Source organism: Dasypus novemcinctus, chromosome 28, assembly GCF_030445035.2.
Source record: "Dasypus novemcinctus isolate mDasNov1 chromosome 28, mDasNov1.1.hap2, whole genome shotgun sequence".
In the NCBI taxonomy this organism is placed as follows: Eukaryota; Metazoa; Chordata; class Mammalia; order Cingulata; family Dasypodidae; genus Dasypus; species Dasypus novemcinctus.
In genome coordinates, this window is record NC_080700.1 from 39,961,334 (window position 1) to 39,986,070 (window position 24,737).

General features: G+C 46.5%; 1 protein-coding gene across 1 annotated transcript in view; it reads right to left on the minus strand.

Moving 5' to 3' along the window:
• Positions 1–24,737, minus strand: part of NOX3 (NADPH oxidase 3) — a 62,459-nt gene that overhangs the window by 25,626 nt on the left and 12,096 nt on the right. Inside the window, exons 6-10 of the mRNA XM_004452644.1 lie at positions 22,015–22,196; positions 17,779–17,908; positions 11,362–11,454; positions 8,108–8,361; positions 2,122–2,284 (exon numbers count right to left, since the gene is read on the minus strand). Of these exons, the coding sequence (XP_004452701.1) occupies positions 2,122–2,284; positions 8,108–8,361; positions 11,362–11,454; positions 17,779–17,908; positions 22,015–22,196 (822 nt within the window). The remainder of the gene's footprint in view (positions 1–2,121; positions 2,285–8,107; positions 8,362–11,361; positions 11,455–17,778; positions 17,909–22,014; positions 22,197–24,737) is intronic.

Here is a 24,737-nt window from a genome sequence, read left to right on the forward strand (position 1 = left end):
TTGCATCTTTTCGTAGATGTAATTAACATTTATGCCATTCTCTACAGATCAACACGGTGCTATTTTCACATTACTTGTCTCAGGGTATCCGAAGTCCTTCCTGGACTATGATTCTTATTCCCCTGTTGCGTGGAGAGCAGATGCACCCACAGCTTTGCTTCTAGAGCAGGCGGATTCTCTGACCAGGTCCACAATATCATGCCAGGGCTGTAGGGACCCGGTGGGTGTCATGTCTAAGTCTAGCTAGCAGCATAGAAAGAGCTGGACTGCCATGTGTTTGAGTCCTGATTCTGCTTCTACTATCAGTGTGTTCTCCGGAAAGTAACTTCCATCTTTCCTGGCTTCAGGTTCCCTACCTGGAAAGCACACCTTGTGTGGCAGTTTTGTATTGTTTATAAATTCCAAAAATAGATATTGGATTGTGTTTGTGAACTGGTCTGTTCCTCTGGGCATATTAGACTGTATTGGATTCAGAGGTTTCACTTTTACATTATTAAATCAAGATTAGGGCTTTTCTTTGACCATGTCATTAGGTGACTTGTTTTGAGTGCCCGCCTACAGCGAGCCTACAGCTGTGGGCTATATAAAGAGATGCTCAATCAAAATAGGGAAGTACATACAAGGAGAAGGAGAACACAGAAGCAGATACACAGGAAGAGAGAGTGCTCCAATGGACAGGCACCAGGAAGAAAGATGAGCCTGATAGTTTACAGCTGACCTTGTGAAGAGACCAGAGCAGCTGAGCCCAGAAAGAAACGAGCCCTGGGGAAGAGAGAAGAGCCCTAAGCCAGCCTAGAATGAGAGCAGAAGAAGCTGGGACCACAGAGCCTTAAGAGGGAAGAGGAAGGCTGAACCCTTGCAGATGTTGCCCGCCATCTTGCGTCAACACATGGAAATAGACTTTAGGTGAGAAAGTACCTTATAGTACCTTGAGTTGGACTCTTTAGGGCCTTGTGACTGTAAGCTTCTACCCCAAATAAATACCTTTTATAAAAGCTAACAAAGTTCTGGTGCATTGCATCAGGACCCCTTTGGCTGACTAATACACCATATATTGTCACATTTATAATGTTGGTGGAAAACTGTGTAAGTCAAATGAGAAAACGTGTGTCAAGCAAGTGCCTGTCACTATTTTTACTCTTATTTCCTAGTTGGGAATGTCCATTCAGAGAATGTCCAGCCCATCTTTGCCCCGGATGTTCCCTGAAGAAAGAGCGAGCCCATGGTGAAATGAGCATGGGAGCGCTTGGTGAGCTCCAGGAGGCTCTCCTCTACGGAAGTGATTTAATGGGTCAAGGGATGTTGCGAATCTTCTAGAACAGTATAATGCAGTCACATTTCTTAAGTGCGTTTGACCACAGAATTCTCTCTCCCATGACTGACATTCCACAGAACACACGTTGGGGCAAGTTGACCCATCAAGCACCTTCTTTGACAGAGGAGGAAGCTGCAGCCCACCGAGCCCAGCAGAGAAAAGACGGCATGACCAGGACAGGAGCCCAGGCTCCACTGACCCCTCTCGGATGTGGGCACTGCTCCCGTTGGTGGTCCCAAGAGTCCAAGCATGGGGATAGCATTTCTAGCTAGGACACACAATGGAAGGGGATCACGGAGGCATCTAGCATGAGAACGTGGAAGAAACGACAGAAGGGAGCTTTGGCGCTGAGGGCAATGCCAGAGTGAGCAGGCAGGGGACACTCTTTGTGGCATTCTGGCTTCTTGCTAAGACCCACTGTTCATGAGAGGGAGATACCGAATTGCACGCTTGCAACTGTGTTATTAAGCTGAAGAGACTGAGCAAAGTGCTGGCTGCTAATTCCACGAACTGCAGCCCAGGCACAGAGCCATTTGTAGCAGGGCCATATTTTACCGAGATGAGCCATTACATGTCCTGTAATGGCAATGAAGCAATAAAATTTATGTCTTGTCATCTTTAACAAGATTAGACATAACCCTTCCCATAAATGTAATACCGAACGGAGATTTTTAGGAACATAAGTATAGTTGAGGATCCTCGAGTTTATCCCTCGTAGTTAATTAAAATCCTCCCCAAGACTTGGCGGATGATGGACACCAGGATATCGAGCCTCTCCAGGCACTGACGCGCGGGTCTTCCCCTACCTTGCGCAGCTTCAGCTCGGCCTGGGGCTGACCGCATTTGTACCGGATGGACTTCAGGAGCGCGGCGAAGGGGGTGACTCCGATGCCCGTGGCAACGCACACGCTCACGGGGTAGTGGAAGGCGTCGGTGAGACCCGCTCCGAATGGCCCGTCCACTGCCAGCCTGAAAGCACAGAGCGGATCGGTGGGCTGTCACGGGGAGCCGGTGCTTTCTGTAGGATGTGGCTGCAAAGGCCCGCAACGCTGGCCACCGTACCGGGGATGTCCCCCCGGGGCCCCGCGGGAGGGTCAGGTGACAGCTGGGCGTTGGTGCTCAGGAGCCACTCCTGGGAGGACAGCTGCTGGCCCTTCCTGCCCTTCTTAGGGCTTGCTTGGGCTCCAAGCATCAGGAAGCCTGGGGCGAGAGGTCATTTTTTAAAAAAATTCAGCTGCTGTCAAGGATAAAAAGCAGAAGCAGCAACGTGGTTTAGAAGGTTTCTCTCTCCTTTTCCTGGTGGAATTCTCCATTGTTTGCCTTCCTTTGGCCACACGTCCCATGATTCTAGACTAAGGGAAGCCATTCACTTGGGACAAGGACAATTTTGAAGTGATTTGTCAGTGATGTGGAATGTCTAAAACTCATTATTTTAAATCATGGTAACTCAAAAGCTCTGGTAATTAAGCCAGGGGCAGGCTGCGCTGAGATTTTATCTTTGCTTAAGAAGTTTTTCTTATAAGGTTAAAATATACTCATTGAATAAATACAGTTTCTCTAAGGCTCTGCATGGACTGGCCTCTGGATTCTTTTCCTTCTCTCATTACCAGTTAGTTCCCTAAACTGGCTTTTCTTTCATTTCCTAAAACACGTTATCTACCCCCCCGCCCATCTCCACCCTAGTTTCGGCCACAGGGCCTTTGCACATGACTCATTTTTTTCACTTGGAACACTCTGCTCTAATTTCTCCTCTGCCCCCTACTTGGTTAATATTTACCCTCTCATTAAGTCTTATCCTAATTATTATTTCCCTGGAGAACCCTTCCTAAACACATAACCTAGGTTTCGTTCCCTTTTGTATAATTTATATACCTCTCCTCTGCAGTCCTCAAGTGCAGTATCTCAGCTGTGTCTGTGTGATTTGATTTATGTCTGTCTATATCACTAGATTATAAGGTCCACAGAGGTGAGAGTCATGCCTGTGTTTATTAACTGCTGTACCCCAGCGCCTCACAACAGTCTGTAGGATAGAATTGTTCAATAATAATTCATTGAATAAATTGTAAAGGGAATATTTAAAATAATTTAGTCAGCAGAATGTGTTAAATAACTGCAACTCTTCCAGAAGAACACATTTACATAAGAACAAAGATATGCTAATTACAAGGTTTCTAAGTTGTTCATAACCAATTCCTATTGTTCATGAAAGTTCAATTGGGTTTTTAAAAAAATATTCTATAGGCCAGACTTCTTAATAACTCAAATTAACTCTCTTCAAGTTAATTTTAATCAATAACGCTTTGTTACATATTGATATATGGAAATGGAAGAATCAAAATAAAAGGTCATTAACCAGTAAGGGTTAGTATCTCAGCTCACAGTAGATAATTTTATAAATAATAAGATAAAGGGAATTGAGAAAGAAAAGAAAATCAAATTGCCCACAGATCAAAATGTCTTATTGTTAATTGTTTTTATAATTAGTGGTATTTAAGATTTATTTGACACTGATTTAAAAAGATATCAATTAAATCCTAAGAAAATTGCATCATATAATCCACACAGATATGCAAGAAAGCAGATTTCCACATACTTGAGAAAACGGTGGTAGAGAATGTATGGCCCCACTTCTCCCACTAACAGAGTAACCCTTCCTTCCACAGCTGTGATCAGATGATGGTCTGATGTTCAATTTCAGAGCATCTCCTTCCATCTAAATGGACAGCTCTAACTATTAGAAAGTTTTTCTTCTTATGTCTTCTGACAACTCTTACCAGCTCATCCTCCTTTGAGAAACACAGAGCAAACCTTTTTCCTTCCTTGCATTTTTGGCTTTTAAATAGTTGCTTGCAACTGTCATGACACCCCAGTTTTTCTTTTCGGACCCAAACCTCTCCATTTCTCAAACCACTCACAATCCTGAATCTGCCTGCTTTGCACAAATTCTTGCTTTTCATGCCAATTTAGCCATCACCTCCTTGTTGGATACAGGGTTTCTAATAAAGCACCTTAAAAAATGCTTCACTTTTCCAGCAGCCACATATTAATGCTTATATTTTGCAGTCTCTCCTCACCCACCCCTACAGCCTCCAATCTTCTCTGAATTGAGGACCACTGATTCACCTGAGTGATTCCCCTATTTAATTATCACTTGCATCAACATCTCTGTGATGGGTAAAGCTTCTCACTTTGCTAATAATAACAGTAGCTAACGTTTGTTGAGCACTTACACTACGTTATTCATAGGAGTTATCACATTTAGCCCTCAGAAAGCCCTACTACTTTCATTATCTCCATTTTACAGATGAGGAAACAGAGGCAAGGCATTAAGTAATTTCCCCAAGATTGCTCATTAATTTAAATTATGCTAGGTTTTGAACCTAGGTTGTCTGTCTCTGGAGCCTCAGCTTAAATTACTGGAAACGCAGGTCTTGGCTGTGGACAATTCCTCCATTTGACCTTGGAAGGACAAGGCTTGGCATTCACATCTGTTCCTCCTTACTGCCCTGCTCCCTGCCAACGTTTGCTTCTCCTGCTGGACTTCTCAGTCACTCCCATCCTCACGGATTCCTGGAGCTGAATCATATCCTTTCTGGGTCCAAAACAGTCAAAAGACATGGTGCTTTCCCCAACATGCTTGATTTAATTCAAAATCAAAAAATAATGAGCCAAACACTCACCCAAGGGAAATTCTGATTCTTCCTATGTTGCTTGAGGATTTAAACACATTCTGGTGGTTTTATTTGCGTCTTACTGCTAATAAGCATGCCTACACATACGTAGAGGCAGAGGGCACACCAAATCAGCAAATTAAGGGAAAGAACGTGGCTTACAACAGCTCATTTTTACTGATTCCATAAGTAGGTACAGAGCATCTATTAAGAGTGAGGAACTGTGCTAGGCACTGGGGGTGCTGATGTGAGCCGAACAGATAAATTGCTTTTTCTCCCGGAGCTCGTGATGTAGGGTCAGCAAATCAACAGGCAGGTGCTGAGCCTGCCAGGTGGCAGTAAAGACTAGGGGACAAGTGCATTGGGTACGGAGAATGGGGACGGCCGAGCATTGTCGGGGGGTCGTTGCTTTATGTAAGGTGGAAGGAGCATCCTCACTCAGGGGGCATCTGGGCAGAGACTACCCAGAAGCCCACCCTGCTGAGTTCTGGGGTGCTTCGGTGAGAAAGCTCCTGAGAGGGCTGACAGAGCGCTGGGCGGCCGGGAGCAGGTGCTAGGGTGCCTCCTCGGGGAGACGGCTTTGGACCCGCAGCTGATGATGCATTCCACCCAGAGAAAGCTTTGGAACCCGCTGAAACACTGCCTGGTGAACGGGAAGGGTGATGGAGAAAACACACCAAGCAGAAACTATCTAGCAACTGGGTGATGGCCTCAGCCTGGCAATGCCAAGGGGACAGAGGGACCAGGGAAGCAGTCATCCATTGTGTTGAGTTGGTGTGTGCATTCCTACTTTTCTTGCTGATCTGCAGCATTTGCACTCGGAGCCTTACAATTTTGTTGTACGGCTTCTTCCCACCATCAGCAAAAGGTCTCGCTGCAGGTGTTGGCCCCTGACTTGGAGCTGGCCTGAGCGCACGAAGCTCGTACTGGGTGTGTGAACACACGGAGCCTTATTGCCGTGTGTGGGCACGAAGGCACGAGACTCCCTCTTCACCCACATGGGCAAGCCCAGGCCACATTGCTGGCTCAGTATCCATGGAAAGGGGGACAGGGGAGATAAGCTGGTGAGATTCTGTGCCTTAAATATAAGCTCGAGCAAAACATCCTTTTTGGATCCAGGTATTCATTCATTTCTTCATCAGATACCTACTGTGCACTTACTACATGCTGGCTCCTACTGCATGTGTGCATCTACTGCATGCTGGCACCTACCACACAGGGGCACCTACTGCATGTGAACACCTACTGTGTGCCAGCTCCTCCTGAATGCAGACCTCTACTGCTTGCCGGCACCCACTGCATGCCAGAACCTACTGCATATGGGCAGCTACTGTGTGTTGTCTCCTACAGCATATGAGCACCCACTGCATGCCAGAACCTATTGTACGTGGGCCCCCACTTCACACAAGCACCTATTGTATATGGGCACCCACTGCATGCCAGCACCTATTGCACATGGGCACCCACTTCACACCAGCACCTACTGTATATGGGCACCCACTGCATGCTAGCACCTACTGAGTGCTAGCCTCTACAGCATGCCGGTGCCTACTGCATATCAGGCAACCATTGCATGTCAGGCACCTACCGCATGTCAGAACCTATTGCCTGTGGGCACCTACTACGTGCTGGCACCTAGTGTGTGCAGTCTCCTACTGCATGTGGGCACCTAGTGTGTGCAGTTTCCTACTGCATGTGGGCACCTACTGCATACCAGTGCCCACTGCCTGTCAGGCACCTACTGTGTGCTGGCACCTACTGTGTGCAGTCTCCTACTGCATGCGGGCACTACTGTGTGTGGGTACCTACTATGTGCTGGCACCCGCTGCATGTCAGGCACGGCTGTAGAACCTGGAGACAGAGGAGGACACATGCTGCCCCTCTCTCAGACACAGCCGTGCTGCGTGCACTTTGGCAGAGCTCCCCCAGGCTTCCTTGCGGGTGAGTAGAGCCCACTGCCTGGTAGTTCCTGTACCCAGGTCCTGAAATGGGCATCTCTCGCTGCTTCTTTTGAAATTCAACTGCTTTCAAAATGTTTTCCCCATCTTTTCTTTTTGTATTCCTGTTTTTTGTCGGGGTTCTATGCCTGGGCTTAGGGCTAATCCTACAGTAAGAATGGGAATTGACCCGCACGGCTGGTCCTAAGATTTGAAGCCATCGTTTGCTCAAAGAAGCCGAGGAGCGGTGATTACACACGGGCTTCTGTCGTGTGTCTCCCCTACTCGGGCTCGCCCCCTGCCCAGCGCCCTGGTAGCAAAGCTTGCATGGCCGCTCCGGTAGACTGCCACACCGTTCACGGGGCGGATGCTGCATGTTAACACTGTTTGTAAGTCCATCAGGACGTAGTCAATAAAGCGGGCCATGGAGGCGGTGCTTTGCCTTCTCTGCATTTCTGGGACAAGCTGGACGTTAACTGGTACTCGTTGCATCCACCCATGCAGAACTGATGAACGAGACCAACTTTCTTGCCTTTCCGAGCACTTTATCATTTTCTGAGCTTCCATCGGTGATGGTTCAGCTTTCTCCAGTGTACGGGGCCGGTCGGATTAATCCTGACTGCAAAGAATCGTTATGAAGATCCAACTCTTCACACTTTACCAATAGAGTCTAAAAACCTCAGACTGTGACAGCAAAACGTTCAGAGCTGTCTGACCTTTATCGGCTGCTCGTAATTAACAGGTGATGCGCCGGCAGCCGGGATAGCGAAATCCTCCTTCTCCCTCGAACCGGACTCATCTGACTTAGCCAAACATTTGTTTTTTTCCTCAAAAGAAGTGTATTTGCTTCTCCTGGAAATCTACTAAAGTTAGTCTTTATTTAATTACTTTTTTTTTTATTTTGAAAGAAGCTTTAGATTACATAAATGTTACATTAAAAAATATGAGGGGTTCCCATATACCCCCTCTCTCCCCCCCCACACTTTCCCACATCAACCACATCGCTCGTTAGTGGTATATATAAGTTATTCTTTTCCTATAGATCCTCAGGTTTTAAAAAAAATGGACTCGACTTTACAGTCTGGGAGAAGATTACTGCTGAATTTGGTAGCACGTGGATGTCCCGAAATACCTCCCTTTTACAATATTCCAACTTTACGCATAGCAAGGAAATGTACGCCAACCTGGGCAGGCTCCAGGGCTCCCTGGGGGTCTGTCTGTCCGCTCCAAAGGCTTCCAGTAAAGCCCCCGTCCAGTCCCCCGCTGCCCGGATGTGCACGCTGAAGAACTCGTCCTCCGGCGCAGAGGTGAGGGTGAAGGGGTGCCATTCCAGCGAGGATATGGAGGGGCACTGCAGGAGGACGTACTGCCCAGGGGCCATCTTAAAATTGCGCTTCTTCATGCGAAGTTCTAGGACCCCGGACGGGTGGCTTACCACCTAGGGCAGAGTGAGATGGGTGTCTGTCTTTTTACCCAGGCTAAATAAGAAAATGGCCTTCATTCCCTCAAAGGAGTTGAACATTTTAAATCACCTCTTTGCACATGTATATATATATATTTATTATACAAAATCAATCATGTGTAATGTGCAGAATTCCCATCCATCACCCCTCCACCAACACCTTGCATTGTTGTGGAACATTTGAGAGAATACCATCAAACTATTACCCCTAACTATAGTCTTTAGTGGGCATTTGGAATGCTTTTTTCCATACCCCCTTTTTATTAACACAGCACCTTCTTTGACATTGATGCAAGAATATTACAATATGGCTGTTAACTATAGCCCATAAGTTACAGGAATTGTATTTTCCCCACGCACCTCTATATTCTTACCACCTTGTAATAGTGGTGTGCATTTGTACTTAAATCACCTCTTTTGAAGTATCATTTGCCTTCATCATTTGTTATGACATTTGCAATCACTTTCATGTCTGGGTTTGCAAACCCAACAAGAGAGAAGTGTCCCTCCTTCAAAGTGCTATGTCTGAAATTTGGGTAGCTGCGCCCGGGTGTAATGTTTTGGCACACGACTTCCTATCTCAAACAATCGGGCTTTCCATAGCACAGTGAACCAGCATCAAGAGAGTATAAGCCACTGCATTTTACCACTCTATTATGATGCAAGTTATTAAAATAATCATTCTACTACTTCCATGTTCTTGAAATCTAGGTGCGTTTTGGCATCTTTTCCAACGATCTCTATTTTTTTCTCAATCCCTTGTTAACTAACACTGGTGTTTTTTCACACAGAGTGGAAAACCAACTTCAGACTCACTGGGAAAGATTTTGTTCGTTTGGGCTTAGTCAAGAAAGAGCCCGCCCAGGCCCACCCAATCTTTCTGGGTTCTGCATCTTCGATTAAGGGGAGCACTTTGCAAAAGGGCTTATGCTTCCACATGAGCGTTATAACTCACTGCTTACCAGAGAGAAAGAATTAATATCCCTTCCTAGATTCCCAACTTGTTTCTGAAAAATCTCTCCGGGCCCCTATGTCCTCTTTTTGGTAAGGGGTTTAATGCAACAAAACCCAGTTGTATCTAGAGACTGCGACAGTATTTTTTTCCACCCAGAAGAGAATTTCACAGCCATTTAATCATCAGTCCTATGTTTTGCCTCTCTCTGCTGCTATTTGTTCAGGTTCTGCTATTAAGTTGTCTCTCTAGTAACAGCTCCAGTAGGCTTCCAGAAGTTTTACAGCTTGGCTTTTGAAAGAGCCTGGCACCCTTTGGTACTTAACTTAAAAACAGCAACAGGGAAACAGCTTAAAAGGGAAATGTGCAGCCATTCCTTTGTGTTTGCATTCATGAAAACAGTTAAGGGGATATAGTATTCTAATACAAGCGTACTAGCCAAGTGATATAGGTTTGGTAGGCAGAGAATTTCTTCTTAGATGTTTAAAAAATTGGATGGAGAATAGGTGGTACCTGTTCAGTGTTCCTGACACCAGGTATGTCCTTTCAGATCTTCCTCTAACATGAGATAACAAGTCCATGGGTCATGGCAGATGGCTCTGGAGTTCAGTGCCACGTCAGTGGGCCCTACTTTGGAGTCTGTGTTCCTGAGTGTGATGGAGTTGGACTCAGATGTGACCTTACTACACATGCCTCTTCTGTCACTTTTACTGGACCTGTGGTTGGCACTGGGGTTGGTGTATGCGCAGGAGATCTGGATCTCTGCACTGTCCATGTGACAGCCAGGCCCTGAGCCTCAGCAGACTTGCAATTCCTACCCTCTGGTTTATTGGACTTACCCCAGCCAGTTAACAGGGAGGTGAGAAAGATCAACCACCACACCAGGGAACCAAGAGTGCCTACAACTGGAAGCAGGAGATTCCTCATCCATGAGAAATCTAAGACCCTCTTGATATAGAGGTGGAGTGGACATCACCATCCCAGGGTCCACAGGAAGGAGGAATAGAATATGAACTAGAGTGGACTTACTGATATTGTACTATGGAAATATTGTGATTAGTAATGGAAGAAATTGTAGCATCGATGTGGAGAAAGTGGCCACAGTAGCTGCTGAGGGCAGGAAGAGGGAAGAAGAGATGTGATGTAGGGGCATTCTCAGGACTTGGAGTTGTCCTGGGTGGTACTGCAGGGACAGATGCTGGACATTGTATGTCCTGCCATGGCCCACTAGGTAGACTGGGGGGAGTGTAAACTACAATATAAACTATTATCCATGTGGTGCAGCAGTGCTCCAAAATGTATTCACCAAATGCAATGAATGTGCCACGATGATGAAAGAGGTTGTTGATGGGGAAGGAGTGGGGTTAGGATGGTGGGGGTATATGGGAACCTCTTATATATTTTTTTAACGTAACATTTAAAAAAATAAAGAGAGAGAAAAAAAAGTCAACTGGAGAGTTGGGAGGATGGAGAACAAGACCGGAAGGGGTTACCGAGGAGCCTTCAGCTCATGGGGTGCAGCTCCGTCCACTTCCTTGCTCTCCATTTCGAGTCCCCCTGGCTCCCCTCTCTGCCCCTGAGGCTGACTGCCCCCACCTTGTGGACAGGGGTCCTAGGTGTACGTGTGTGCCTGAAAATGTACGTGTGTTCCCTGTATCTGTGCAAAATCTGTGTGCATGGATGGAGAAGCCAGAGGTCACAAGTTATGGTGACCAATCTCAAGCATCTTGGCTCCCCCTGACTTTCTTTCACCCTAGAAAGAAGTCAAGGGAAAGGCAGGTGATTGCAGTGCTGCAACGTACATCTTTATCAGAATTCTCTTGCCATTCTGAAGCCCTGGTCTCTTCTTCAGTAAAATTAGTCACACTGAAAGATGCTCAGGACATAAGCAATTATTAGACCAGAAGATGAGCCTCTAAATTACAGACAGTTCTGCAATAAAGATGGCAAATTAAAAACTTGGGCTAATAAAAAATTTTCATCTACACTCAGGCTTTTATTCAGACATAAAGCTGCACACGTACCTTGGTGATGACAACTTCTTGTTGGAATCGCCAGAACCTAATTATTCTTTCGCACACATACAAGACCACAGGGCCTAAAACCCATTTCCAAGCCTGCAGAGAGCAGCAGAAAGAGGAAAAGAAGATGAAAATAGAATCCAAATACTTTCAATGTGAGCCAAACCAATATGTGACATGGTGGGGTTTGGACATTTTCCTTTAACTTTCGGACAGCGATCAACAACAAAGATGTCTCTTTATACTAAATACTATTATTTCTTGAAGTCTATAAGCTTGTTTAAGAGATTAAATTCTCCTGTATTGGGAAACGGACTTTGGCCCAGTGGTTAGGGCATCCGTCTACCACATGGGAGGCCCGCGGTTCAAGCCCCGGGCCTCCTTGACCCGTGTGGAGCTGGCCCATGCGCAGTGCTGATGCGCGCAAGTACTGCTGTGCCACGCAAGGGTGTCCCCCCGCGTAGGGGAGCCCCACGCGCAAGGAGTGCGCCCGTAAGGAGAGCCACCCAGCGCGCAGGAGGGAGCAGCCTGCTGAGGAATGGCGCCGCCCACACTTCCCGTGCCGCTGACGACAACAGAAGCGGACAAAGAAACAAGACGCAGCAAAAAGACACAGAAAACAGACAACCGGGGGAGGGGAATTAAATAAATAAGTAAAAATAAATCTTAAAAAAAAAAAAATTCTCCTGTATTGGTTTTTATGCTTACTTGACCAATGATGCCTTTATGTAATTAGAAATAATTGAATTTGCAAAGAAATAAGAAAGCAGATTTACGCTAATGTTACAACTGATAGGGTCATAAATGCTCCCAGAGTCACGAGCTTTCAAAGCTACAGTACTGAATCAACACGGGAATTGTGAAATTAAGTGAAAAAATTTTGAATAGCGAATTTTCTTTTGGACCCACAATGCACTACAGCTTGGAGTTTTTATGAATAAATACACATACCCAATGTGATCTGGAATAAAATGTGAAGTTAATTTCTTAGCACCCTACGTATAGCTTTATGGAATAAGAGTAAAAGTCCTGACAAGTTTCTGGAGAATTGTGACAGTGAAAACTGCCCTTCCTAATCAATAATCTGCATATATTTGATTGATTTACCAAACAGGTTATTCTCATGCCAGGTGATATATACAATATATGATGTCTTCCTTCCCAAAAGGGAATGAAAGGGAGCTTAAAATTTTTGAGGACCTACATGAGGTCTGGTACCAAACAACACTGTGAAGTAAGTGGTATTGTCTATATTTGACAGAAGAGGAAACTGAGGTTCAGCAGAGTCATGACTTGCCTCATCATCCAGCCGGGCCCCTTCCAGATCACTGGGCTGCTTGCCTCAAGCATATTCCATATAATCAAGCTTCTTTCTGTCCAACACTAAAATTACTAAAATCTGTTTTACAAAACATTAAGGTCTGAATTTTAGGATGTTCAAGTTTCTTGGAAATCCAGTCTAATTCCTCTTTTAAAGAATAAACAAAACTCAGGTTTTGGGACTGGATACGATTTGCAAACGGAGACAGAGCTAGATGACCAACAGAGCCAGGTCTAGCTCAAGCCTTTTTTTAATTTCCCTAAATTTCCTTCTTGGTTTCTTAAATCTGTCATGATCTTAATCTTGCTGGGGATTGAATCGTGTACTGTAACAAAAGACATGTTCAAATCTTATTCTGCATTCCTATGGATGTGGAACCATTTGTAACCAGGACTTTTGGAGATGATACTATTAGACAGATGTGGCCAAACTGACTCAGCACGGGATTTAATCTGTATGGCAGCAGACCTTCTAAAGAGAGGATCTTGGACACAGTGAAGGAGCCAGAAGTCAGAAGAAGCCGGAAAGGAGAGAGGAATCGCCAGGTGATGGAGGACTGCCTTCATCAGAAGAAAGCATGGCCTTGCCAAAATCATGATTTTCTAGCCTTCAAAACCAGCTCAGTAATGCATGTTGCTTAAGCCAACCAATTGTGCAGTATTTGTTATAGCAGCTCTGGCAAACTAAGGCACTCCTCAAAGGCTACCTTGGGAGCTTCTCGTTCTTCTTTTGAATTTGGACGTTCAATAAACACTCCCCAACTGATTTGCATCTCATCTCTCTCTTACCTCTTATCCTGCCTGTCCTTTCCACTGGCTGGTCATGAGACCTTCTGCATTATTTTTACTTCTCTTATCTTCCTTGGGTCTCTACCTCTTTTGCTTATTTCTGGGTCCATTCTCATAACACCTCTTCTCACCTACACCACTCCCTCTGCTGTTTTTCCTGGAAGCTGCTTGTTTGTCTGATAAAGGTGAGATTTATGCAGGCTACACAAAGCAACTGGGCTCACTTTTTCTTTTCTGCCTCAGTAGGGTTTAGCAACGTGCCTGGAATAGCAGAGACTAGAACTTTCTGTCCCCTGAGGATGTGTGCGAGATCAGAGTGAGAGCCAAGGCAGGAGGGGGTAGACGTGAAGGACAGGATTGGACTGGTGAATCTGCCTAAATCAGCCGGAAAGTGGTTTTGAGAACTGGTTTGGATATTCACAGGAATCTCCATCCTCCACATGAACTTAGAGTGTTATTTGGAAAAACACTCACATCGCCTCGATGCATTTCCACAAATAATTGTCCGTGCCTACTTTAGAAAGCTTTGGCATCACACACTTCATTTTGGTGGTGTCAAATCAGTCACAGTCTCTGGTTTTTCCATGTTGATTAAATGGAATGGATTATTTTTCCTTGTACGGTTAGTCAGGAAGGAGAATGAAAGTGATTAATCCTTGGCTCTCTCTCTGCTCTACCATGTAAATTGCTCTGGGAGGAGAGAGCCCCGTTGTATCACACCATGATACTACTGGGGCCCTTGGGAATCAGGAGTGAGGGAGTGATATGGCCAGGGGTGAAAAGTAGATTATTCTAACCGTGCCGGAGGGGTAGACAAGAAGGGGTGTCCTGCAGGTGTGGGGGCATGGCTAGTTTTGGGGCTCCCGTCCCTCACCCTGCACCTTTAGGCAAACCTGTGGCCCTTTTAATGCTCAAATTTTCTGATCTGTAAAAGGAAAGAGTTGGAGAAAATGGTTATTTCACTACCCTCCAAGTTCTGAAATGCATTGATTTTATTCAGAGAGATAAATACAATGTCAGGCATGTACGGTTGTAGAGAGAAGCAGAGAGCTGACTGAATCGGGGTGGGGACGCCCACAGTTTCAGGGTACACGTGGCAGGAGAAGAAAGTTCACAGTCTCCAAGTTAGGGGCTCTGGTTTCTTGGAGTGGCTTTGCCGGGAATGCCCTTTGTGATACTGGGATAGAAAAAGAAACTCCTTGGGCCTCAACTTCCCTGTCTCCCAAACAAAGGGATGGGACTATTGGGCCTCTGAGTTCTTTAATGCTAAAATACTCCGCATGGACTCCTCACTTAAATTTTTGTTCTTCTCCAAAAATCCTCAGAAAGTCATAGTAACGTGAGTCTTTTACGATAGAAATAAAACTACTGCTGATTTAAAGGCAGCAGCAGTCAAACTTGTTTCCTCTACTCGCGCTCTTGGTTTTTCATATCTCCCGGAGAATAAGCACATGCTGGTTTGACTTGATTTTATGTGTGTGTTTATGAATGGCCTCTTTTTCTCGACAACAAGACCTCCAGAGGCAAGGTCCGGGCCCTGAGTCTTGTACCTGGTGTAACACTAAACCTAAAACAGGCACACTGGAAGTTCCCCAAACTGACCCTATCTCAGTGAAAGCGTTCCCCTGTGCCGCTAAACTCACGCCCTAGTAAGTGAACAGCAGCCTTTTATTATTATCTGTCAACAGTTTAGTTGACTGAAATAAGGTGCTTCTGTGGCTAAGAAAGATCCGGCATCTTCTGAGAGTTGACTGCATGAGCTTCTCTGTGTCTGTGAATTTGGAGCAGGAGGCGGCGAGGACGCTGGGATGGTAAGATGCACAGCTTTCTTTGGCCAGCTTGGTTTCTCTGGGGTGATGTACAGAACATTCCCCGCCAGAACATCTGGAGCAGTGCCTCATTGAAGGCGAGCTGATGAACACACCAAGAAAAATGCACTAAGATAGGAAAGGCAAAGGGGAAGAGGAGGGGGCAGGCGAAGACGTGCAGGTGCCACGCGGGCATGCTTCCTTGACCTTGGACCGCCTCTCTGATTCAGCGTTTGAGATGGTGGATAGAATATTGGACCGTTCAGCCGAGCGGCCACTGCACAGCCCACACAAGCTCTGAATCAGGATCTATTAAAAATAACGGGCAAGAGTGACAGCATGAGTTTGGGTGAGCAGGGAGCTGTGGCGGGGGGCAGTTAACGGGGAGAGGGGCAAGCTCCCCCCTTTAATGATAATTAATGTCAGCATGGCCTGCTGGGAGCAGGCTCTGGTCTGTATTCATGAGGTGTGGGAGAGTATTGATTTTTTATGGAGACACTGTAGCTGAAAATTCTAGAGGAACGTTCGTGCTCTTCATTAATATGCAGCCTGGGTAGCAGCTACCGATAGTTGAGTTTAAGACAGAGACAATCTATACTGGCCATTAAAAGAACTGCCATCTAATGGGCACATCTATTCCATTTCTCTCCGTTTTAAACATTCCTCCTTGCAGTTTTCACCCTTAAAATCCAGTGCTCAAGTTAATATATTTGAGGGGTAAGAAAAAGCCGATCATCTATATTCTTGGTACGTTGATCACTTAGTTTCCTACATCCCCACCACTAGTAAACTGGTATCGTGTTTTTTATGATTCATATTTTTTTTGGCACTTGATTCCTTCTCGTTTTAATCTGCTGGCTTCGTTTATTTTCTTCCATGCAGCACCCAGCTCTCCTCAGGTTTGCACTTATTTGGGAGTCCAAATAAGATTATTATTTCTCTTTACCTGTATGCCACCAACTGTCATGATGACAGCCTACCCAGGAAATCTTACTTTCAAGATCTTGTGGGCATTATCGTCTGATTAAGTCTCTGTTTGCTAACCTTGTCATTTTTTCAGATCTTGGAGCTTAATTAGACCAGGCAGTAAATGCCCTAACACCCAAATGTGGACTTAGAAACGGACCCTATGGAGTAATTTTGACCCCAAAGGTTGTCACAGGAGAGCAGGTGCGCTTGTCAAGAGGGTGAGGATCTAGTGGCCTTTTTTTTTAAAAAAGATTTATTTATTTATTTAATTCCCCCCCTTCCCCGGTTGTCTGTTCTCTGTGTCTATTTGCTGCGTCTTGTTTCTTTGTCTGCTTCTGTTGTCGTCAGCGGCACGGGAAGTGTGGGCGGTGCCATTCCTGGGCACGGGAATCTGTGTTTCTTTTTGTTGGGTCATCTTGCTGTGTCAGCTCTCCCTGTGTGCGGCACCATTCCTGGGCAGGCTGCACTTTCTTTCGCGCTGGGCGGCTCTCCTTACGGGGTGCACTCCTTGCACATGGGGCTCCCCTACACGGGGAACACCCCTGCGTGGCAGGGCACTCCTTGCGCACATCAGCACTGCACATGGGCCAGCTCCACACGGGTCAAGGAGGCCCGGGGTTTGAACCGCGGACCTCCCACGTGGTAGGCAGACGCCCTAACCACTGGGCCAAGTCCGTTTTCCCTCTCGTGGCTTTTTGACGGCAGTTTGCGAGGAGGCGGTGGCCCCTGAGCAGGGGGGCGACAGTCAAGCAGAGGATGCCGAGAGCCGAGGGTGACTGGGGAAGCCCCACTGCCTCAGACCCCGTTTTACTTGTCCGTGTAAAGGACACATTACAAACGGGAACAGAGTGCTTTTGGCAGTCAATCTCATTTAAAATTCCCCATAACCCGGTGTAGCAGTTTAATATTATTGATGAATTCCAAAAAGCAATATTGGATTTTGTTTGTAATCTGATCTGTACCTGGGCATGATCGAGTTATGATTAGGGGGTTGAGTCTCCGCCCCTTGTTGGGTGGGGACTCCCAGATAAAAGGCATGGCGAAGAAAAGAGTTGAGGGTTTTTGATGTTGGAGTTTTGATGTTGGAGTTTGATGCTGAAGACTTAAGCTGGAGCCCTGGGAAGTCAGCCCACAGAGGAAAGAGAAGCAAGCCCCAGCAAAGAAGGAACCCTGAACCCACAGAAAAGCAAGCCCCAGGAGCGTAGGAACCCAGGAAGCCTGAGCCCTCGCAGACGTCGGCAGCCATCTTGCTCCAAGTAGACTTTGGTGAGGGAAGGAACTTATGCTTTATGGCCTGGTATCTGTAAGCTCCTGCCCCAAATAAATACCCTTTATAAAAACCAACCAGTTTCTGGTGTTTTGCATCAGCACCCCTTTGGCTGACTAATACACCCGGTTTCTCCATCAGCACACTGGTCAGGAGTTGGCTCTGCCTGGCGGTGATGCAGGCTGTGCTCTCCTTGAGCGGACAAAAGCTCTGGCTATTTGGACTGTGGGGTCTGTGATTTCTGAAGGCTCTTGGGCTCAGGCTTACCGACGGCTCCTTGCCAGAAAACTGAGGTGTGGGGCACTGGCTGGTCACCTGCCACTCCACGTAGCGGTCCCTGCAGAAGCTGACGTTGTGCAGCAAGAGGCTCTCGGCAGTTTGACCTCGAACAATGCGTCTTGGTGTTTAAAAAAGGAAGAAGGAGAAACAAACACTTGAAATGGATTTTGTACCATCTTGCAACACCATAGATGTATTCCAGTGGGCTACAGAATAACAGCTTCCCTCTCTTGAAACTTGGGCTGTCATTCATCTCCCTTAGCATCTTTAAAAATAAGTATTTAAGAAGCTTCCCGATAACTTTGAAGATCCCAGAAAAGAAGCCCCTCTGTGGTATCCTGTGCTAAATTGAAAGTGTCTCTATTAGTGAATTCATAATGAAGGGAAATTGTTTGAACACAGCCTTTTGTAGACTGTTGAATTTAATTAGGTTACTGCTCATCTCGATGGCGCGCGCGGGCTAATTGGCTACCTTTGTACTGTGTGGTTCTCGAGCAGATCTATTTAACTTCTCCCTTTGCTGGTTTGTTTCTGAGCACTTGGAAGTTTTCACGTGAAAAAGGAGAAGAGCCATAAAGAGTGGTGTTTTTGCCCCAGCAACTGCCAGGAGGCTTAGAGTGTGACAGGGTCAAAATAGTTCAGGGTGACGTGTGGCTTCAGACTACTGAAACATGTGTGAGAGAGAAAGGAAGCGAGCTCCATGAAGAGAGCACTGGCTCGAGAGTCCTGCAATCCTGCTTTATAATTTTTGCCACAAATTCAGGACCAACTGATTTTGGCAACTTGCTCTTTTTATTATTTTAGGGAAGAGAAAGAGAAGAAAGGAAGGAAGGAAAGAAAGGTGGAGAGAGAAAGAGAAAGAGAGAGAGAAAGAAAGGGAGGAAGGGAGGGAGGGAGGGAGGAAGGAAGGAAGGAAAGTAGGATGGAAGGGAAAGAGGGAAGGAGAGAGGGACTGGCCGCTTGCACTGGTCCTGGTTCCTAAGTGTACTGGCTTGTACACAGGCAGTGGCGCAGGAGCCGCTGAGGTCAAGCAAGCTGGGAGCTGCTCAGTTCCTGGGTGTTTATGAGTAAATTGCATCGATTTGTTTTGAGAAACATGGTACTTAGAGACTAGGAAGGCTTAGCATCCCTTAGACTCTTTTCTGGGTAGCCTGTGGAGTGACACAGCCCTGTTGCCTCTTGGGGCACGGGAAGGGCGAGCTGCCCTGCCCTTGGGGACAGGCTGGAGAAGCTGCCTCTTGGGCTTCTTCCCGTTATGTTTTACGGAAGGCGTCTGAACCTGATAACACCCCTTGGAGTTAGATGAACAAAACTATCCGTCAACCTCCAATGAACAAATGCTACCCAGACATAAGAAGGGTGGATAGGAAATGGGAGCCAGGGGGTAAAGAATCTGTACATTTGAACACCTTCACTCTCAGGCTCTAGGTCACAACCTCTAGATTATCCAGCTGAAACCCCAGACCATTCCGCAAATGGAGCCTCTTTAAAAAAAAATCATGCCTTCGACTGTACCGTCCCATAACAGGAGATGAGGGTGCTTGAACGCATTCCAATAATCCTCCTTGTGCTCGGTGTTTTGCACTGAATTTGCAAATCATTTTTTTCAAAGCCCTAATTTTTTTTTAATTTTTAATTTTTTTTAAAGATCTTATTTTTTAATTTTTGTCTCTCTCCCCTTCCCCCCCCCAACCCACCCGTTATCTGCTCTCTGTGTCCATTTGTTGTGTGTTCTTCTTTGTCCGCTTCTGTTGTTGTCAGCAGCATGGGAATCCGTGTCTCTTTTTGTTGTGTCATCTTGTTGTGTCAGCTCTCCGTGTGGGCGGCGCCATTCCTGGGCAGGCTGCACTTTCTTTCATGCACAGTAGCTGAGATGTTCAAATGAGGCCCTTATTCTAAAAGGAGCCTTTTCTACTACATTAAAATGACTAAAAATCTTCAGCTCCGGAAGGGTTATCTGGATGGCTAAAAACTATCTCCAGTGAAACTCTGCCCCCCAAATCCTCTTGTGCTTCTCCAGTGCACAGCAGGAGGTGTGCATCGGGGCAGGCGTGTGTGATTTCTGAGCAGAGGACTTGCAGACGCGTGTGGGTTTTGAAGTGCCTCAGTGAGGCCGCAGGGGTCAGCGACGCTGCATCTGGAGAAGAGTTGGCGGAAGAAAGGAGGGCCGGCATCTCAGAGGGAGAGTCCTTTGGGGTCACAATGCATCCCCCACTGATACAAAAAGAAAGCTCGAGGCGCCTCCCACCGCTGTCCTTTTAAGCTGAAAGAGGACAGGATGCCGTCCTCTAGGCAGTGGCACCGATTGAAGCACTTGTGAACGAGGTCACCAAGGACCTGCACAGGGTGGACACGGTTTTAGGGTAAAATGCCCTCAGTCAGGGCAATGCTTCCATCTACAATGTCTGTGTGTCAGACAAGAGGATGGGCGTGGGGGGATTCGCTGTGACTAGTGGCAGCGGCAGAAGGGTGACCCCTTTTAGAAGTGGGGAGTGGCACAGAGTAGGTGGTAGTTGGCAGAGGTGCAAATCCCACGGGGCTCCCAGGAAGCTGTGCATGGAAGCCACGGTCCCGCCCGTTGTCCCATCTCCAAGGCCGCGTGGTCTCTGTCGGCTCGTGTGTGCTCCCACCTACCAGGGACCTCCAGCTCAGCAGCTGCCCTGGGAGAGGTGGCAGGACCAGGCGTGGAGGAGAGAGCTGTGCTGGTGTAGGAGTGGAGGACCGGCTGCGGGCAGGCCCAGCAGGCACGGGCACCGGCCACCGCCACGTGCTGCAGGGTCCGGGAACTTTGGGTTCACAAAGGGAAGGTCCGTTCCTTCTCCAAGGGCTTGGTGAGAGTGAAGATCTGGCTGCCTGAGTCCTCGCACCCTGGGCTTGATGCTGCCACTTATTCACCAAGGGACCCTGAGCAGGTCACCTCGCTCCCTCAACATCTTCCTTCTTGTGAAATGGGGACAGTGGCACCTTCCCATTTTATAGAATTACTGTTGGGATCGAATGGCTCATGCACATGAATTTTTTTTTTTTAATTATTTTATTTCTCTCCCCTTCCCCCTCGTTGTCTGCTCTCTGCCATTTGCTGTGTGTTCTTCTGTGTCCACTTGTATTCTTGTCTTGCAGCACTGGGAAACTGTGTTGCTTTTTTCTGTTGCATTATCTTGCTGCATCAGCCCTCCATGTGTGTGGTGCCACTCTTGGGCTGGCTGTGCTTTTTTTTGTGCAGGACAGCTCTCCTTGCGGGGCACACTCTTTGCATGTGGGGTACCCCTACGCGGGGACACCCCTGCGTGGCATGGCACTCCTTGCGTGCATCAGCACTGCACGTGGGCCAGCGCCACACGGGTCAGGAGGCCCTGGGTAACCGAACCCTGGATCTCCTATATGGTAGGGGAATGCTCTATCAGTTGAGCCACAGCCGCTTCCCTGAATGTGCTTTGAAACTGGAAAACTGGAGAAAAATGTGTTGACTCATAAAATAATTAATACGAGGCAAATCAGTTGGTAGATAGCCATTTGTCCACTGGTTCAGGGCCATTGTGTTGATATCTTAAAGAGTCGAAAGCATTATAAGCAGGTACTCCTCCAACATCCTGATGAAGGGAACAGCAGGTGAGAGGTAGTTGTTGAATGCCAGGAAAGCATCTTATGGAAGGTCTGAGCAAAAGGAGTGACAGGGGTCAGAGGAGGAAACTGGGCCCAGGGGCCTTAGAGGACTTGCCAGTGGTCGCTCTGATGACCAACAGCGAGAGTGAAACTGGAGTCCAGGTGGGACAGCCTGTCTCCAACACTGTCTGCTCTCCACACCACTTTTCTCACTGATGGTTTTAGTTAAGAGGAAGTGAAACCTGGGAGTCAAGTATATATATCCCGACTAAGCCCACATAAATCGGAATGCGCTGTGTTTATTTGCCCTGGATGGCTCTGTTGAGGCGTGGCTCTGAACGGAACGCACCTCCATTGTCACCCAGCGTTCACTAGATTCCTGGATCTTCATCGTCACGTCAAGACTCACCGACAGTAGCAGTCAGGACAAATAAACACAACGCTTCACCACCGGTGAAGCTTATTTTCAGAGTTATTAAAAGTCTGCCCCCAGATGTGCTTCTCACACAGGTTCTGTGTCCTCTAGTGACAGCAGGCCACGTCCCTCCATCAAAAACTCAGAGATGATCTGGAGGCTCCGAGGAGTAAGGATCTTGGACACAGAGCATAGCTTGGACTTACCCTGCTCCATGGATCGCCAGAGTGAAAAAGAAGATGATGGAAGCATGGTGCGCGTACCAGAAGAGCTCGTAGCAGGCCTGCCTGATGAACTCCGTGGAAGAGGTCATGATCACAACTAGTGCCAGGGAGGCCACCAGCCCTGTGACCCCTGCTGTTGTCGTTAGCAACTCAGCGGCTGTGTTCTAGAAAAAAGAGCACCAAGGCATTCGGACTGTCGTTACACATTTCTACTTTAGGATCCATGCAAGTGAAAACGTTTTCAGCAGAAGCACATGAGCCTCAAGAAGGGCCCAGGTCCATGAGCAGTGCTGATGCGCGCAAGGAGAGCCCTGCCACGCCAGGGTGTCCCCCGCATAGGGGAGCCCCACACGCAAGGAGTGCACCCCGTAAGGAGAGCTGCCCAGTGCGAAAGAAAGTGCAGCCTGCCCAGGAATGGCGCCACCCACACGGAGAGCTGACACAACAAGATGACGCAACAAAAAGAGACACAGATTCCCGTGCCGCTGACAACAACAGAAGAGGACAAAGAACACACAGGAATGGACACAAAGAGCAGACAACTGGGGGGGGGGAGGGGTTGGGAAGGGGAGAGAAATAAATAAAAAAAAAAGAAGGGCCCAGGCACAAGCGAAGACGTGAGCGTTCTCTTTCTTCTCCCTCCATCTCACGCCAGACATTCGCTTGGCTTGTATTTCTTGAAATTCCGATTAATTACATTTTTTCATTTGCATCAGGCAATTTTTATGTCGAAGTGATGAGGCTGAATCAAAATGAGGAGAAACCTATGAAAAGAGCCCTTTATGATAAAAGACTGGAAGAGACACAGTTTAAATGCTTAATTTTTAAAATAAAAATCAGAATCGCCGTGCATAATTGCATGGTGAGGTTAATAAACACTTTTTTTGGGAGAGGTTCCTTAGGGGCATTCCTAATAAAACAGCTGCACAGGTTTTTCCCCCTGAGAGTTATTCCTTGTGCTTTGCTTTTTAATTGGAAAGACCATGACTTGCATTTCTTTCAAATCACTTCCGGAGGTCTGGACGGGGCTGTGTAAATCCTAGGTGATCAATGGAGATGCAGCTCTTCTCATCCGGTGGGTACTGCTAAATGCCTGATTTCTGATGTGGGAGAGCAGGGCATGTGCAAGTAGCCTTTTAGGGCAGGAAATCACAAGGCGTTTCATTTTTATCGTGAGTTTCCCATATTCTTGCCAAGTCATTAGTATTCAAACACATCTTCGAGATGATCAGGAGCTCAATAAACTGATGCTATATCTTTTGTCAGTAAAACCTCATTAATTTGGGCTGCTTTGAGATCTCAGGCTAATTTGGACAGGGACTTGGTTGTTTATTCTTTCTTCGTGGAGCAAACAGTAGAAATAAAATACGACAGGGATATGGCTAAAACATTTAAATGATTTTTTTTTTCAAATACACCCAAAGCCTTTTAGAAATCTGTTTACATCCTATGATGTGCTAATTTCAAATCATTCTTCTCAGTTTAGAAAAGCTAATCTCCATTTACCTTACCTTGTGATACATTTATAGAGTGGGTCAAGTTGCAATGAAACCTCTGAAGTGAGCCCATCTTTAGAAATTCTCTATAAGGTATGCGCCATGTTACTGATTCTCATTTTTCTTCAAATACCCCAAATTAGAGGGTTTCCTGAATTAAATTAGGGCCTCCATAGTCTATTGCATCTAACTTTTTGAAATAACTCTGTTGGGAGTGGCTCAATCATCTTGTTAAATTGCTTGAAAAGAGAGAGTTATCAAATACTTTTTATTATATAGTGTCTTTAAAGTGTTGAGATTTATTCCTGGGTATGTGTCGCAAAGAACTTTCCAGAGCCTCGGTGGAGAAAAGAGTTAACCCTAGCGTGTGGCCAGATAAACGTTGAGGCTCAACCAAGTGACTCCAGAGCCATCCCCATATGTGCAGAGCAGCAGTAGTTTTATTTATAACTGTCAAATTTGTGCTTCCAGTTGTTGTCAGGTAAGAAAAGGTAGCTCAACTTGATGAATGGCCTAATATTGGAAATCAGGACAGGGCATGGAAGGATTTCCCCAAATATAGACTTGGACTTTTCCTTACTCAAATAGGGACACATGGGCAAAATGGCCACGCACAGACATTGCCCAGTTGTTTTGGGAGAGCTTTCTGTTGCTGGGAGTGTGAGCCCCATTTCTGGGGCTCTTGCGAGGCAATGGAGATTTTAAAAGCTGGCCAGTGTGCTGGATTCATATTCCAATATGTTTGCACAGAGCAAAAGAAGGAGGTGGGGGTGGACTGAGGGAGAGGAGAGTATCCATCTCTAAGGGTAGATCACGCTGGTCACATTTTTGGCCTTCTTTTTTGTTCCCCACATGTGCCCACACGGAATTAGTGTTAATAATGTCACTGGCCATGCAGGTCTCATTATGCAATCAGCTATTTTGCCCAATGTCTGATTTGGCTAACCAATCATCTGTGTGCCAAAATAGGAGGCATCGCAGACAAGATCCAGAAAACAATTGGCAAATGGAAAATTAAGACATGCCATTTATAATCCTTGGATTTAGATGACACTGCACATTCTTTATGAGTCTCACATCAGTGGAGAACAACACACCTGATCGCGAAAGCTGCTTTTAAAATGCACAATATTAGGGTTTAAACAGGTTTAGTGCACTTTCTGCTTAAGTGTATTTTTTTTTTGCTGTAAACTAAGTGGGATGTGTTTT